Source organism: Ischnura elegans, chromosome 7 (genome assembly GCF_921293095.1).
Source record: "Ischnura elegans chromosome 7, ioIscEleg1.1, whole genome shotgun sequence".
In the NCBI taxonomy this organism is placed as follows: domain Eukaryota; kingdom Metazoa; phylum Arthropoda; class Insecta; order Odonata; family Coenagrionidae; genus Ischnura; species Ischnura elegans.
This window is the reverse complement of record NC_060252.1, coordinates 96875382-96893064: the sequence shown is the minus strand read 5'-3', so window position 1 is coordinate 96893064 and position 17683 is coordinate 96875382. Positions and strand designations below refer to the sequence as shown.

At 36.6% G+C, this 17683-nt stretch overlaps 1 protein-coding gene across 5 annotated transcripts in view; it reads right to left on the bottom strand.

Annotated features, from left to right (window-relative positions):
• The window catches only part of LOC124162915 (vascular endothelial growth factor receptor 1), a 261857-nt gene extending 244554 nt beyond the window's left edge, over positions 1-17303 (bottom strand). For 3 of the 5 annotated variants that reach the window (XM_046539647.1, XM_046539648.1, XM_046539649.1), the window contains exon 1: positions 17083-17303. In XM_046539647.1, the coding sequence (XP_046395603.1) occupies positions 17083-17182 (100 nt within the window). In that variant the 5' untranslated portion in view covers positions 17183-17303. The remainder of the gene's footprint in view (positions 1-17082) is intronic. The other 2 variants (XM_046539645.1, XM_046539650.1) reach the window with 1 other exon arrangement.
• Positions 17304-17683: the final 380 nt, after the last annotated feature.

The window sequence follows — 17683 nt, the reverse complement described above, 5'->3', positions numbered from 1 at the left end:
AATAGATTGAGTATCCTGTACTGGATACATGACAAGTTAGATAATGGAGCAGTAGCTTGGGAAAACAAAAAGCAGTGCTGTGCAGTGGCTATGTATACAATAGAAGGCGAGTATGTAAGTTAGGCAGCTGGAGCAAAAAATGGTATTGTACTCTCCAGAATTATAAAAGAAATCGTTGGAGGGAACTGCATTAAAAAACTTGGTACTGATGTGGTGCATGTATGCAATGATGACCAGTCTGCAGTAAAAAATGCAAATTGTGGAGATGGAAGGTCAAAGAACAGAGGTTAGACATCATTTTGTTAAAAACTCTGTTGCCAAAGGAAAAAATAATTGCTGATTACATGTCAACAAAATACGGTAGCAAATGTGCTTCCAAATGGGCTTAACAATGGTAAGAATTTGAACTGCATTAATGAATCGGATTTTGTAGCTGATGGAAGCAACTAGTTGAAGGGAGGTTGTTGTGCTTCTAACCTATAGTTGCAAAGTTAAGAAATAAATAGCTACAACATGTTAAAATAGTTCTTGGAGTATAGGTCAATGTCTCATTTTTCAACATAGGTACATATTTTACTGTTCCAAGTCCATAAAAAAGCCTAAATCACAATAAGATTAAGTACATTTTGTGGATTGGATAGTTGGGCATTGTCCATTTACTTAGAGTGACATTCATCAAATAGAATTTAGCATTTCCTTCTGAACTTACAAAATTTTATACGGTGTAAATATGACTGAAAATTGAACGTAAACATTGAAAACCGGAAATCACTATAGTTATGGTGATTTCTGATTTTCAATGTTTTTGTTTACTTTTCAATGTTTGATGATGCAGTATCTTAAGACAAATACCCAAGTTCAACTGAGAACCATTTTGGAAACCCATTACTTTTGATAACATTGATAGAAGTGTGCCTTTAGTTGGATAGCATAATTAGGAGGACACTGAAAATAAGTTGGCCGCGTCATCAATGCGTCGATTAAAGAGTATTTGGAGCCAATTTATAACCTAACTGCACTACTGCAATACGTATTTAACCGGGCTTACCAAATCACACGCTATGAAAAAATTAATTGCACAGAATACTCAATCAACTCGATGGGGTTCTTCAAGCACACATCACTGTAAATCAAGCACACATCACTGTAAATCAAGCACACATCCATGATCCTTGCATAAATAAATTAATTGATGATGTTATTTATCACGGCATCACTACCCTGAATGTCCCTTTACTTGTGGTACCATAACGTGAACAAATCTAGATCTAAAGAGCTCTTCAGCAGGGGAAAATAATTTTTGTACCTACCGAGCAAATTCACTTGCAATGAATGTATAGTTTCGCATATTATATAGCTAATAAACGTTTGGCAAAATAGCAATAATTTGCAACATATATGCCTTCAAATGACAGACCAGTGAGATGATGCAAAGCGTAAGCAATTCTAATATTCCGACGAACAAAGTCTTATATTGTTATTTTGAAGATACTATTATACTATAAACCACAGTCTCTGTGCTTTAAACACTCCCTGATGTAGCTTTTGAACTTATCTTTTCACAATATAACGTTAAAGTGTCGAAAATTTCCACAAGTTAGTGTACAGAAGCAAAATTACGGTTAAAAATACCACGCCTGCATTTCAATGTGTGAAATTATAGATCGTATTTTGCATTTTTACCACCAATGAAATTAATAACGGTTGTAAACAAGTTACATACACTCACACTTCAACGAATCGGATATAGATTTCCCCATTTTCCATTTTATATGGACTTATTATTTCAAAAACTAATAACTATGACTCCTTCAACTATTTCCTCTGATCGTAGAAGCACAATAGAGTCGTGTAAACACTCTATGCAAACACCAAACACACAGTCACAATTTTAAAGGTTGCGCCCATTTTCGCCTTCGCATCAACTGCATCAAGAATTTCTGATGCGAACCGATGCGAATTGATGCTTCCGAAACCTCGAAATATGCTCGATGCAGGGCCGCATCAATGCGCATCAATGCTTGATTCGGAACGGCCTGATGCGCATCGATGCACATGATGCGTGATTCGGAACGCACCCCTAATGTGTGACTGCGCAAAATGCAGACTGGATGACAGGCTACAAACTTAATATATTCGTAGTTGTGCCATTCATAGCAATAAATACTTATCGCTTTTATTGTTTAAAAAATGCTATTCTATCGTTATGACATCGAAGTTAAAGAAAAATAAGTGTACGAAGGATGCGGATGATTCATTCCTTTTATATTTAAATAAACATAGGTATGGTACGGGTATTTGAGTTGACCGTGGCGCCATTATCATGTGTTGTGAATAGAATTACAGGTTTCTTTGGCTAGAAATTGAAGAAGAGTCCAGTACTCTGCTTAAGTTTTATTTTCACGATGTTTTCTAAGTTAAAATGAACATTATATGAGTTTTTTCTCAATTCGCATAATGAATTCTAGCATTAATCAGTATTTCCCTCTTGATTATGTCAGTATGGCCTTAGTAACCTGCATAAAAATTCGGATTTTCAAATGCATTTTACTGAAAATATAACGCGGAAAGTTACATATTTTGAAATTTAAGCGAAAATCACTTTACCTTGTTTTTCGTGCCGACAACTTAACACGTCAAAAGTAATTATCCTTGATCATTAAAAAATAAATAGATTAATACAATATTTATAAACACATTCATAATTTAGCAGCCGTGCTAGGTAAAAGGCATCTTTTTAGGATACCAACAGGTTTTTACATGCATTTTTCAAATGATGTAAGGACATGCAAGAATATTTTTAGTACAAAAAACAAATAACTTTCATCATAGAAATAGACTCTAGGAACGAAATAAACAGAAAAGCATGTAAAGGAAGCACTTTGTTAAGGTTTATGCTAAACATAAGACATTACTTATTTAATCTGAGTAAAAGGTTCCCCAAATGTCTTCTCATTAAAGTGGCTGATAAATGATCTCGACATTCAGGTTAAACTCCTTCATCGATGATTTAGGTACCGACCTACGGAGAGGGTTTTCGGAGAAAGATGCGTTTAAAATCGGTGAATGACCAATCCTCTACCAGTCGTAGTATTTTCCGATGAAAGTGTTTCGTGGCCTCCCTTCCGAGAATCGTCTCCGAGCTTGTTGCTTCCGTCCGAATCGGCGAGCGTTGTCCTCGATGGTCCATTCGTTTCCTTGGAAGTTTGCCCGAAATAAACATAGGAGGAGGAGGCAGTAGTATTTTCGCTCCGCTCCGATCATTTTCCAAATGTTTTTCTCGTTCTTCACTCTTTTTCTCCCCTCTGTCCTCTTGGAATAGCCCGGTAAGAGTGGCGGTCCGCTTTCTTCTCTGAGTCAGCTGTTTACGCGTGAATATAAACACTGAATCCTGGTACTTGCCATCAGGGGCGCAGCTAGGAATCAAGGCTAGGGGGTTTTTAAGCGCAACTAATACTTAGGGATGTGGGGGTTCAGCATACCCGCCAGGGTAAGCAGGAGTTGCGTGGGCTCTCCTCCAGAAAATAAATAAAAAAATGGTAAAAAATGGTGAGTTTTACGGATTTCTGAGGGATATTTGATAAATCCTAGCACTATACTATAAGTGATACTGATCCAAATAAGTAAAATGGATTATACTTAAAAATTTCTCTGAGCTCTGGGGGGGGGGTTTATCCCCCAAATCCCCCCTTTGCTTCGCCACTGCTTGCCATGGGATTTTTTCCCATGCCAAGTGGCTACTGTGAATTTCATCGCCGTTCATGTGGCAGGATTGAAATAAGGGGCGATCTGGCCAGGTCGGCCGAGGGCCCCGAGCTAAGACATTCACGTTTATCACGTATATGAATGGTGTATTAAAAAATAGACTCATTACTTGAAGCTAAGTTTTTTTTGCAGCTATAAAATTCTAAGTTATCATTAGTTGCTCAATGTCATTCACATGCGCAAATGCCAATAAGTGTGTTAAGTACAAAGTGCCTTTTATTTTGTTTTAGCATGCATAACTTCCATGATTAGTTCGCCTACCATTCAAGTTAGTCCGCCTACCGTTCAAGTTAGTTCGCCTACCATCAACTTCATATCATAAGTTGTTTTATTTACAACATACTTGATATAAAAAGATTATATAAAATAAAGGTGCCAGAAGATAAAAGATGACCCATTCATTTAATGAAATGGTAATTTAAAAAGGTTCTTCAAGAGGTTTTCTTTTTATTTTAATGCATTTTCAGGTAATAAATTCACGAAATAGATAACATATTGATATAATAATAGATTATTGGGCCCCCGATGTGTTGTATCCTTCAAAGGGCCCCATTTGGCCCCTCATTTATCGTAAATAGCCGCCATTGTGGCCTTTTTTCGCTCGTGCGAAAGATAATTTTCAAGTAGTTTTTAATTTTAATATCATCTTAACCTAAATCCTTGCTTTACTTCTTCAAAAATAATGTATGCTGACGAATTTTAATGAACAGGCTGGAATTTTAAACTATTCTATTGTAAAAAGTTTTAACAATAACCAGGATGAATAGGTGGATTTGCTACTACCGAATGCGTTGAGAACTCAGAATCTAACGTATTATAAGGACCAACATATTTTTGCATAGTTCTTGCTGCAAATCCCCTCTTTCATTCTGCTTATTGTTAAAAGTTTTTACAGTGTTTAAAATTTCAGCCTGTTCAATAAAAATGCATCCGCATGCATGATTTAAAGAAGTGAAATGAGGATGTAAGTTCAGGTATTATTAAAATTAAAAACTACTTAAAAATTATCTTTCGCACGAACGAAAAATGCCACAATAGTTATTATGTATAGTTCAACCCAAGTTAATCTTCAGGTAGGTATTAATATCAGCTGATAAATGGCAAGAAGAATAGTGAAGGGAGTCAAAAATACCGTGTCAATATTTTGTGTTTACGTCTCACGCGTTTGTAGGCGATAAGTACTTCAACAGCAATTGTTTGCGTACGCAACCGGAACATGTGTTCGTCGCTGTAGGAAACGTCTCCGTCCGCGATCGGCTCTTTAGCTTTCAGTTTTTGGTGAGATATGTATTGAAAACAGATGTTCGAACAGAGAAATCGATAAGAATCCCATAGGAGCGATGTTTTCCCACGGCTTTAAACCAATGGCTCCTTTGCCGGCGTATCGAGGAGTCCTACACAGCTGCTAGCTAGCTTTATGGATGGTTTATCAACTCCGTTTCTTTCGATATGTGGGAAAACATCTCGTTCTTCCTCCTCATGCCTGTTGCTCATAATAAAGTTTTGTACAAAAGTTTATTGAGCTTGCTTAAGATGAAATTGTTATGGTAAACAAAGCTGCGATGCGGTGTTCGCGTTAGTTATTCATCGTAAGGGCGTATATACTTTATTACAAGGAGGCTTATACCTACAAAAATATTTTTGGAAATATTAACCATGTTTTTTAAAAAAAAACAAGCTATGGAAACTACTTCCCATGCCGTACTACTGTAATATGACTGTTTTTTATTTTTTCATACGAAAATCTTCCCACAGCACGCTTGAATTCTAGCCTCTTCAGGGCTCCGCCACAAATACTTCTTATATGTGTTCCCCACGTTAGGATCGAACGTATAGGACTCCCAGATACTTCACTTCAATTGTCACCTATATGTTAATATCATTCAAAACATATCCATGGGGATAGTTGGACGGCTTTCGCAAGATATGTACCCCCATGGATTTGCTTAGATTAAATTCTAGTCCCCAATCTTGGTTCCACAAATGAATGTTTTTTTAATGCGATGATAGAAGATAGAATCAGAGAGATCACTAACGTTGCGATAGATGACAGCGTGTTCAGCAAATAACTATAAATATTTTGCTGCTAATTCTAGAGCGTTGGTCATTTGTGTACGTAATGAATAAAAGGGGGCCGATTACGCTTCCTTGTGGGACTCCTGATGTCACTTTAACTACATCAAAACTAATTCCGTCAAGAATTACTTTTTGATTACGATCGCTCAGAAAGTCGTCTATCCAGTTTACTGCTGCTTTTTTTTAAAGCCGCACGACTGTTTCTGTATCACGCAAAAGTAAGAAAACACTGATAAATAAAAATGAAGCTCATATAAGTCTTCATCATCATTATGATTAGTAGACAGCTTTCCAGAGATTTGTGGGAAGTTGAGCTTGAAGTTTTACAGTACATGAGATTGGGAATGTTGCGATGTGATGCATTGACGTGATCGAATGGCTTTGACTTCATTCTGTGCTCCATTTGCAACCGGTTCGGGCTATAACGTCTGGTGAGATCACTCACTCTCTTAATGCTGGCGATTAATTGGAAGGGGTTAAAAAAATTGAGGTAATAAAAAGTATGGCCACTGGTCAGGCGGCCAAGTTCATTTCGGTCTCTCGGTGATACCATTCGCCTCTTCTCTGGCTCGCATCTGCTCGTTTCTTCTCGAAAGAAATCCAATAATCCCTTTTCTCCTCGCTGCTCCCTTTACTTATCAGACGGGAAGAGGCCTGGAGTCCATGCTAAGCGTCAAGCTGAACTGGTCGTGAATCTCATTACGCTATAACCTTCCACTTTTTTTGCTATGTAATGGTTGCTGTTTGAGTTTATTATCCTCCATTAGTAATGAAAGTTTTATCCCTCAATATTAAATATGTCTGTCGAAGATAATACCAAAAAAAGAAAATGATATCAATGTGGTTTACTTCATTAAAAATAATTCCTCCGTAATTAAAGACGTGGTGCTCGCTTTAATTGCTATCTCACTCATGGAAAAATAAACCATTCCGACAATACTTTATCTTTAAATCTCTATCTTTGGCAAACCCGTTTTAGTGAGGCTTGACATAGAAAATAATATTGGAGCTAGATATAGTAAATAATAATAGTAGAGCTAAGCAAAATGTACCAAGTAAACCTACTATCTAACGGTAGATGGCTTTTAATTTAATCAGTGGATTGAATGTTTAGTTTTATTTTCTAGAAGATTTTTAAATTTTTCACGTAATTCCTCATTAGAAGGTAGTAATTGTATTGCTGATTGAAATGAGCTTTGATTTTGGAACTTTCCAGGATTAAAAAAAAATGCCTTAAATGCTACTTCTCACAGTCAACTCGCGTATCTTCAAGTTTTTTTTTCCCGTTCGTGAAATATTATCTTATTGTTTTTTTTTTCTCATCTGCCACATGCTTCTACTACTCACCTGCCTATGCTCTCAGCAGGCTAATCTGACCCTTATGTGATCAAATCTGTTATTTACCCTTTGTTAGTTGATCACCATCTTGCCTGCTCTGTTGGCGTCTGCGGAATAGGCATTAATATGAATACTATTCCTCGTATGATTTCGCTTAAGAACATATTTTAATATCCTTCCAGGTTATATATTTTTATCCGCTCTTTTTTAACTCTACATTGAATTATAAAAGCGGGTAGATACTACTAAGGTCCAAAAAAGCTGCTGAGCTGCAAATTGCTCAGTAAGAAAATCAAAATCTTTAGGACTATATCTTAAACCATATTACTCTACGGCTGCGAAGTTTGATCACTAGCAAAGTTTCGAGAAAAAGATTTCATAGCCTTTGAAAACAAAGTACTAAGTAAAATATTTTGACCTATTTCATCTACATCTACATAATACCCTGCAAGACACCTCTAGGGTGTTTGGCAGGGGGTGATCAATCACCAGCATGCAGCATGCAATTGGACTCCCACATGCACACCACACGGTCCAAAAAACGTCACGCATAATAACAAATAATAAGTACTACCATATGCTGTTAGAAATAATAATAAAATTAAGAAACATGCAATATGTTTTACATAGGTTAGTAGGCTACACTACAAGTCATGCAATCTATTTATGAGTTCTATCGCTGCCGTTATAATGTCTTATTGATCGTGGAAAAAAAGACATTCTGAATGTCTGTTCTACAATCTATCTCTCTTATTTTATTTATATGATCTAATCTTCCGTAGTATGTTGGCGTTAACTTCGTGAGAAAAGACACTGCTCTTGAATTTATCTAAAAGGTTTAAGTCTATTTTTCAATCTACGGTCCGACAGAGATTCCCATCCGAGTTTATCTAAGAGGTCAGTTACACTAGCAAGACTATCGTAACGACCTTCCACGTTCCTGGGAGCTCTTCTTTGCACGCGTACTAACTCCGTTATTAAGCCTTTTTCATGAGGGTCCCAAACGCTGGCAGCGTATTCTAAATTTGGTCTAACGAGGGAAAAGTAGCTAATTTCTCTCACTTTGCCGTCGCACTTTCCTAATATTCTTTTAACAATATTTATGAGCCAGGAGTTTAGAAAATCAGAAAAAATTGCAAACTGAGCGAGATTTATAGTGAGCTGGATAAATGCGACAGTAAAAAAGCAGACTTTTAAGATGGCTGGGCCAAACATTGAGAAGGCACAACACCAGCATGATAAAACAGGTTTTCAATGGTGAACGCATTGGTAGAAGAAGACCTTTAGGAAGACTAGGGTCGTTTTCCAATCCACGTAGTATGCACTCATTCCCTTGTTCACTTTCTCCCTTGCACCCTGCTCCCTTACTAATGCTCTACTGGCGCCATAAAGTGTGAACGGAAATAATGCGAACTATTGACAGTAACGAAATGTGACGCGCGGGGAGAGTTAGGACATCAGGTGGCTGATTTAAGAATCAATTTCACCTTTATACTTATATTTTTGCATGTGAAGAGCAATAATTCACAATGCCGATATAATATTACGTAAAATAGCTCACATAATAAACACAAAATTACTTAAAACTCCAGTTCAAGATTTCTGAGTTTTCCATTGCCGCCATTTTCACGTCCTCTTCCTACGAGGACACGTTTACGAGGGAGCATCCGCGTTCCCTTGTTCACTTACCCTTCGTTCCCTTTCGCCCTGGCCGATTGGATCCACCCTTGCTGTCGTCACATTCGTCAGTTGACGATCGAAAAGTGCACGAAGGGTGAATAATTGAGAATTGGAAAACAGCCTAGGACTATAACAGAGGGACTAAGTACTGATGGATGTAAGAAGACGTAGAGTAGAAATAGATGAGACGGAAAACAGAGAAAGAGTGGAGGCGAGTCGTGGTTGCGGCCAAAACAATCTTGGGTTTACAAGGCCAGAGGAGTAAGCAGGGGCTGTCTGGGGTGATTGGGGGCTTTGAGGTAGGCTTCACGATGTGGTACTCCTTACCGAGGGGTTCGGCGATCCTCCCCGGAAAATAATCGGAAATTTCATGTCCGAAAATGGAGTTTGACGCCATTTTGGCTCGTAAAAACAGTATAAAACCGTTAATATAAGACACGGTCTCCGGCGTTATTTTGTGGAATTGCTCCATTATAGAATAAAATAAAATAACTTTGTTTTATTCCACACTTTATTTTAAATAGCACGACCCGGGTTTCAGCATCTAATGCTATCATCAGGTTGATGATACCTGATGATAGCATTAGATGCTGAAACCCGGGTCGCGCTATTAAAAATAAAGTGTGGAATAAAACAAAGTTATTTTATTCTATAGTATAAAACTTATTTTAAAAATAGCAATATCGTAAGAAAAAAATACAATATAAAGTTAGAATTTAAAAGCCAATAGAATTTAACAATTTGTTATGGTTCTATTATCTATTTAGTGAATTTTTTCTTGATACTACACTGAAATCTAAAAAAAACATCTAAAATAATCTTTTCGAATGACAAAAAGAGAACCATGTTCCCTTTATCTTCTGACACCTTTTATTTTATTAAAGTTTCATACGATCATTTTACACGTATTATGTTGTCATTAAAGCAACTAACGGAAACGTATTATTTTTACCTTAAATCCCCCTTTTTTCACTCTTCTCAACCCCGCCCCTCCCGTTTTTCTATGGTTCTTCCCCACGTGTCGTTATTTTGCAGTTATGACTAGAGTCCTCCTTCCAATGTGGGTTCTCCACATCCCGTACTTGTATCTTTTCCCACTGTCTCTACTCTGTACGCCCGTTCCCACCCCCTCCTTCAAAGATGTCAAATCCTCCCCAACCCCTTTTTCAAGGGTATAAAGTAGATTTTCAAATGTTTTGCACTGTCTTGTACCAGATGATGGCTCAGTGAGCCGAAACGCGTTGTACGCATTAAAAATCTTGTGGAAAAGTGCTACGATCTTTTATTTATCTGGCCTTTTTCAAATGCGGCTAAAATTGACCATTTCCATTCGCCAAAACTGGGATTTCTAAAACCAAATAATTTCTATATTATGAATGCAGTAACGGTGGGTAACGAATCGCAATCAATGCCTTTCATTTTCTTTGATGAAGGAATCTACCCTATTCTAATCCTCACCAACATTGTTCGCCGTTAAAGCTCCACTCATTATCCCACGGCTCTCTCGTAAGGACCAAACAACCCATAGACAAAGTCATGCCCAATAATGCGTATTGTAGTGCCTTACCAATAATAGTGCGATGATAACGTTAAGAACTTGGTGCTTTTTATAGGAAATTTGCTTGAATGTCCTGATATATTTATGAGTGCGCGGGTAGCTTGTTATTATACAAAAATTGCTGAAGCCAGAACTGTGCTGGTCTCAATTTTTTTCCGAGCGATGAATTATGACCCATAATTGGATGAAGGAAGTGATGTAGTACATCACCACAAATTAAATGCTGTCCCGATGCCAAAGAATTCTTTATGAGGTTTTTAAACTTGTTTTCCGAGGTTGAATTACATTAGTAGCCGCAAGTTATAGCAACCGAAAAATTCTTTGATATTCTATTTGTGAAATTTAAATTAATTCGGACTTGGATTGCATTGACTTTACTTTAGATAATTAAATCATTAGTTTGAGTTTTTTATACAAGAGCTGCAATTGAGGGTGTGAGTTAAGGTTTTTTTTGCAATGAATGCTTGCTACACTGGTAGAATGAAATGGCATTGAAAGAAATCATGTTGGCCCGTGGTTACATTGGTGATTAATAGGTAGTAAGTTGTGTGTTTGAGTCTCACAACAGAGCATGGGCGTACCCACAATGAAAACTGGGGTTAGGGGAAACTAGCCGTGGTCGTTCAAGTTGTAACTTTTTGGCACAGAAAAGGTTAATAAAACCAAAATTTTAAGGAAATTATGACAGCAATTCATTAGTGATTATAATTATTTGCTTGAATAAATAATGATATTTATGTTGGTGCCATGTCTTATACTAATATAATTTTTCTTCAAAAGGAAAATTTGTTCATAAATTTTCTTTTGAACTAAATTTATTTTCGCTTCTAAGGGGAGGGGCGGCAGTTGCCATGGGTACGCCCATGTTTCAGAGTGTTAGTACTTGAGAGTGCATGAGGCTATAAAAATGATAATGCTATCCCATGATTTGATTTTGATTTTGATTCCCGGGTTGCCTTAATCACAGGAAATAATGAATCTCATTATTATGATAATAATATGCGATGAATGCGAAATAATGAATATGCATTATTAACACTCCGGTTACCCATTTTTGAGGGATTTAATTGAACCGAGATTCTATATTTCATGCTCAACTTTAGATCAAGTAATTCTATGATTTAACCCCAATTACTTCAAAGCTTACCTAGCGCCCCTTTAAGATTAAAGGCTTTAAGATTCTTGTATCTATGATGTCGTTTCTTATTGTTGAAATCTTTTATGTATATGTGCTGTAGTCCTTAATACGCAATGTTATCTTCGTAGTAATTCGTTTGCAGACGTTTTTTTCCTTGTCCTGTTGTTTCAAAAACCTGTCTAGAATATTTTTTCACATTTGAGACAACTACTAGTGTGGAACCTCTCTGGAATTATTTCTGAAAAATATTTTCAGTTCTTATATTCCATTTTAAAGAGTGCTAAGTGGGTCAAAAAGTTTTTTTTAGCTCGGTCTTTCAAATAATGCGCGGTTTAACCATTATCTGTTTAAGAATGATGATGACACTTAGAAGCTATCTAGGCCAGACTTCAAGGCGTATTTATCAATGCAAGTTTTGTAGATAGGTATCGGAAGAGATTGCAGTGAATTATTCACTATTCTTGTCTTGCTGGTATATTCGCCATTTCTGATTTTACACCGTTCAGTCAGGCTCATTTATGAATATGTAATTTGAATTATTTTTACGTATGTCTAAGACGCTGTTTTTAAGGCATGATACATACGCTATCACTTGGTTTTAAATTTTCTACTTGTCAGTGTGTTTTTGCGGAAAGTATTTTTGAACTCTATTTTGTATGACTAAGCTCTTCAAATAAATTGGGCAATTTTTCTAAGAACTTTTCTTTCTTCCAAAAGTTTAGATGGGCAATTTCACCCTTCAATAATTTTTATTATCATTTCCGGACTCCATTTACGATGAATCTATTCCCTCTTTTTATTGAGCACTCATAAATTTCTTCTAAAATATAATATTGAACATTGTAGGAAGGATTTCGTTATACCAGGAATAATGCGCTTAAAATCTGGAATTGAGAATAGAAATGAGTAAGTACTCATTCTGTTGAACGCCTTGTTGATAGCATATGACGCATTAATATTCTGCTGGCACTTCGAGAGTTGTGCTGTATTTTTTTTGCATTGATGAATTCCTCCTCCCGAATGGCCTAGGTAAAAAAAATACGAATGGGTTTATCCTAGGCACGTTTTGAGGGCATCCCAAGCGACAGTTACGAGGGGTTGGCTGTGTACGTGTAAATCGCTGATTGGTGCTCGCTGTATCAGTTTTAATGAACAGATGAATCAAGTCCGGTCATATTTGATAGATATCCTTCAAGTTTCGTAATACCTTATTGAGTTTTATGTTTTTTTACTGTTGCATTCATGCCGGGAGAAAAACACTTGCACGAATACCAAATTTACTTCAAAAATTAGAATAACATGTGTAATGTGTAGCTGTATAATCTTTTTTGTCTTATTTAAATTAGTCGAAACGAGACAGAACCTAGATTTTTTACCTTAGTGGGCTAGCGGAGTCATTCTAATGTTTTTCTTTCGAAACCCTACCGGAAAAAGTAGGAGAACGTGGTAGCCAAGTAGGTAGTTTCTGGATTCAAATCCCGGGTGATGCCTACAGATATCCATAGACAAACAGAATCCCATGAGAGCGAGGTGGCCAATGATAAGGAAATGGTCCCACTAGACCGAATGTGCGAAATTCACTCGCCTGTGACCAGGGCTGGGAAACATACAAAATACTTCAGTAGTGAGGATACTTAATACTTAAATACTAAAAAAGTAATACTATTACTTTTTAGGAGTACATGAAATAAATTATACAGCTTCAAATGTTTTTGAAAATGCAAAATACTTTTGGGCATTTCAAAAATATTTTTTAAATATGTACCTCTTAAAATACGAAATACGTTTGTACGGAGACTAGGAAGTGTTAAAAACAATATGAGCTGCCTTGGCACGTTGTGGATAGTTGCAAACATGAAGAATAAGATTCTAACTAAAATGAAGCTATCTACGGACCGTGATGTTATAGAAGTGTTATCAGAGCTACGTCAAAAGTACTTTTTATAATGGAAAAATACCAAAAATCTGCATTTGAAATACAAAATACATTCAGGTCATGTATTTGAAATACCAAACACAAATTACAAATGCATTTCAAATACGTGATTTAAAATACTTTCGTTTGAAATACTGCACAGCCCTGCCTGCGACATAGTTCGAGGTGAGCTCTACCCTCACCTACTCAAACCAAACTCCGCATTGAATCTAGGTGTAAGTGAGAATGAGAACTGTAAAAAGTAAGCATAGATAACTATCAATAGTCAACTTTGTATAACCAATTTTATATCTACATCGTAGGCACATTTTTTGGTCCTAAAAAGTTACGCGTCTCCTTCTCCGCATGAATTTATTCTTTAAACTTTCTTAGGGACAGTAAAGTTGCAAGAAAGAAAATTCGGCGTTTTCTTCGGTTTAATAAGGTTGATTTTAATTTAAAATTTATTTTTCATGCAACGCATTGCTCAGCTTAAACGGTGTCTGACGTTTTTTCTCTCCAGAAATTGACGAAAATAATACTTGTATCCATGAGTTATGCGAAACGTAAATCATTTGAATGAGATTTCGGATCAGAAGAGGCCCTCCCTGTTTACAGAAAAAAAATTCTCCGAGTATTTTTCCTATTCCATTTTTAATGCCTTCTGCCTCTTTATTTCTCATGCTTCATTTTGTCAAAAAAACAGCTATTGAATTTTATTATCGATTGAATAATGAGTATTTTTACCGTGGCTATTACTAAGTAAAGGATATAAATTTTAACGATTTTTTTGTATCATACTGAATAGTTGAATTGATGAAGCATGATGTCTTTCCATGAATTTTCAAGATAGATATGAACTTCTCGTTTCAAACTATTTGACACACTTACGGGAACTTTTCGAGTGTCAAAAGAAGAGTATTGGGATACAGTTTAAAAAACGAGTAAAGATCATTTAAAACTTTGCATATATAGTTGTTGTATTTCTATGGAGACCTGTTCGGAACATAACTACTGAGATATAATCGGAATTTTTGTATCGGATAAATTTATCATGAACCAAGCATGCTCTGTTTCATGCATATCACCCTCTACTGCAAGGTTATGGAAAGACCAAACTAACATACCAACTGATTATTTTTATTTTTTGCATATCCTTTTTATTTTACAACTAATTAAGAGATATTATGAAAGAAAATCCTGGAAAAATTTTTAAAATGCGTTTTCAAGCATTTTCCCAAATGGGAACAAGCCACAAAATGTTGCTATTGATTGAAAAATAAATGTACACTTGAAAAAAAACTAAGTTTAGCAATGTAATATTTATTGATCTTTCAAATAAATTAGCATTTGCTACTGGAGAACAAGTGTATGGAAAAATATCGAATAAATCGGAAATTCACTACAGAGGTGATGAAAATAACCAATTTTGAAAAGGTATAATTAACGACCAATGCATGCACAATTCCTGCAATTCAGTTTAAAAAAAATACTTCCATACTTTATTTAAATAACAAAAGATATAAAAGTCACACAAATATGAAGCTATAAAAATCACAGGTACGAAATATAATTTTCAAGAACTTTTATTTGGGAACTTCATTGTAAGATTTATAGTATTTCTTTCGAATTTATGACGTCTCGTAATTAAACTGCACCAACTTTTAGTGAGAGAACGCTAATAGGTCCTTTCATATAGATAGATAGTAATGCCTTCAACCGAAAATATGTGTGAATAGATTATATCTAGTTCATAGTCTAAGAGCAGAAATATTAATGAAGGTAACTTAGTAGGTATGCACCGGAAGACGATGCAGCAGCCTATTATTCGCTAGTTGGTCTGGCAGACATATTCGTCATTTCTGATTTTACACCGTACAGTCAGGCTTACTTCTACTGAACATTTCATGAACCTCCCGTTTTATAACAATGAGATGCACGGTAAATGGTAGTCAGTTTTCTTTGACGTAAATGAGAAGCCACGGTCATATTTCGTCATGCTAGCATTTGTAAGTGTTGAATGCGAGGAATTTAATCGCTTTTCTCATAAAATCGGCTCAAGCTCTCGTTCTCTTTATTAGTCAAGCCATCGCCGGTAAATTCGACAATGTTGGGTGCAGGACTTTATTCCTTCACTGAATGCTGATGGATACAATGGCCACTATTGAAGTTAGTACTTCTGTTTCATGGAATGAGATTGCGTGTGCATGGATACAGCTTTGAAATCTCTATCTCATGAAATTACTTGAGGCACGATTGGCTGAAGGAAAGTCAAATAGGAACTAATATTAGGTTGATGGTGAATTTAAGTTCTCATGCAGACGTACATCGAAGGAACCATCAAGGGAACGTATATCACCTCTCTCGCCTGTTCGGTCGATTTGGGTGATGTATTCCTCACGTATAACTTATGCTAAGATCTCAAAATATTCAGTTTACAATAATATAACCCTGAACAGCATTTTCTCGTAACTCAAATATGAAAATTAAAGCGAATCATCTTCTCAGATGTGATTTTTTTTTATATTTTACATGCAGGCGAATTTTGGAAATGGCAGCCAACCCAGAAAAATTTATGATGGAAGTGTAATTTATTGCTTTACTACAAGTTGCGCTAATGTTGATATACTTATTGTATTTTTGATTTGTTCTTTTTTGAGGACTTGTGACTTAAAAAACGTGCGTTTTGTTTGGGATTGGAATGATTAAGGGAGGACTGTTAAGAGAGGGGCAAGGCTCCGTTGAAAGAACTTGTTGAAGAAATCACATAGTTAGGTACCCCATGTCTGTGCCACTAATGGGTGGGTACTAATTTATGCGAGAGGGATTCTTGAGCAGTAGTGAAAGAAATCCTTATGATTGTGGATGTTATGAAAAACCAAAACCACAACAGTAAACAACATCGTCCGGGAAACTCGCAAGTGACGCTACGCATGTGGGAAACTGTGCCTCATGGCGAATTGTAAACAATCTGAGCCTAGAATAATTCGTAATATAAGTCCTGGCTTTGTGGGTAGTTTTTTCTAATGATTATGAACAGTTAATGATAATGGGGAGTTAACGCGTAACAGTATAAATATTCAACTGTGTTCATCTTGCCGGTTGGGGTATCACGACTAAACACCACTTAATATACGTAGGAACATAAAACAAAAAATTATTGTTCCTTATTACGTATTCACAAACAATCATTGCTCTTTAAAGAAATAAATAAAAAAGATTGGAGAAATCTGTACCGGGGTATCGAAAATGGCTAATTATCAGATTTAATAAAGGAAAAAATATCTAAATAACAAATAATTTCGGTGAACGTCATTGTGGATACCGAAAGTAAAAAAGGCACTTTTTTAAAATACAAAAAGATGTTTTTGAAACAGATCAAAAGCGTGGATGAATGTGTTCCGGATTATAAAAATGGCTGATTGTCAAATTTAATAAAGGAAAAAATCACCTAAATCACTCATCGATTCGGTGAACTGATACCAAGAGTAAAAAAGAAACACTTTGCTCATTCAATGGGCATGAGGAGCGTCGAAGAAGACGCACGTCTTTCGCAATGGCGTAGGGAAGATTTATGCAAGAGAAAAAAAACAAAGCCGGAACAACACACACCTTCATTCACATCCTCGGCCTTGGTAATAGCTAGGCAACTACAGATCACGAACGCCACAAGGATGCTCCCGCGACCACGGCGAGGCGAGAACCCTCCCATCCCGGCGGAGTTCCTCTCGGAGAAGTCGGATTGCGGCGTACAACACTTCCCTCTCGGAGATAAACAGATGTGGGAACGCCCACCACTGAGCACCGGGCTAACTTGACTGACCGCGTCGCCAAGTCAACCGTGAGATCGCGGCATTTTGCTTCTCTCCACGCGCGCGTCCCCGAAAGAGAGGTAGTGCGTCGTGTTTCTCACAGATGGCAGCACAAGGCTTCCCTTCGAAGGGTAGCGGCATCTAGCGTGGAAAAAAGAAACGTTTTCATGATGGCGTTGGAAGATTGCAGGCGCCATTTCAACTTGATTTTGAGGTTATTTCAATGTCGTTGCTCGTCATGTGTACGCGCTAATACTTCGCGGGCTATAGGCGCCATATTATGCCACGTGAAATACATCAATTTTTGCCATGGGGATAATATTACGCCATCCGTCTTTTGATAAATCGTAGTTTGCCATTTTTAACAATGTGGCACTATCCTGTAAATAAGAAAATGATAA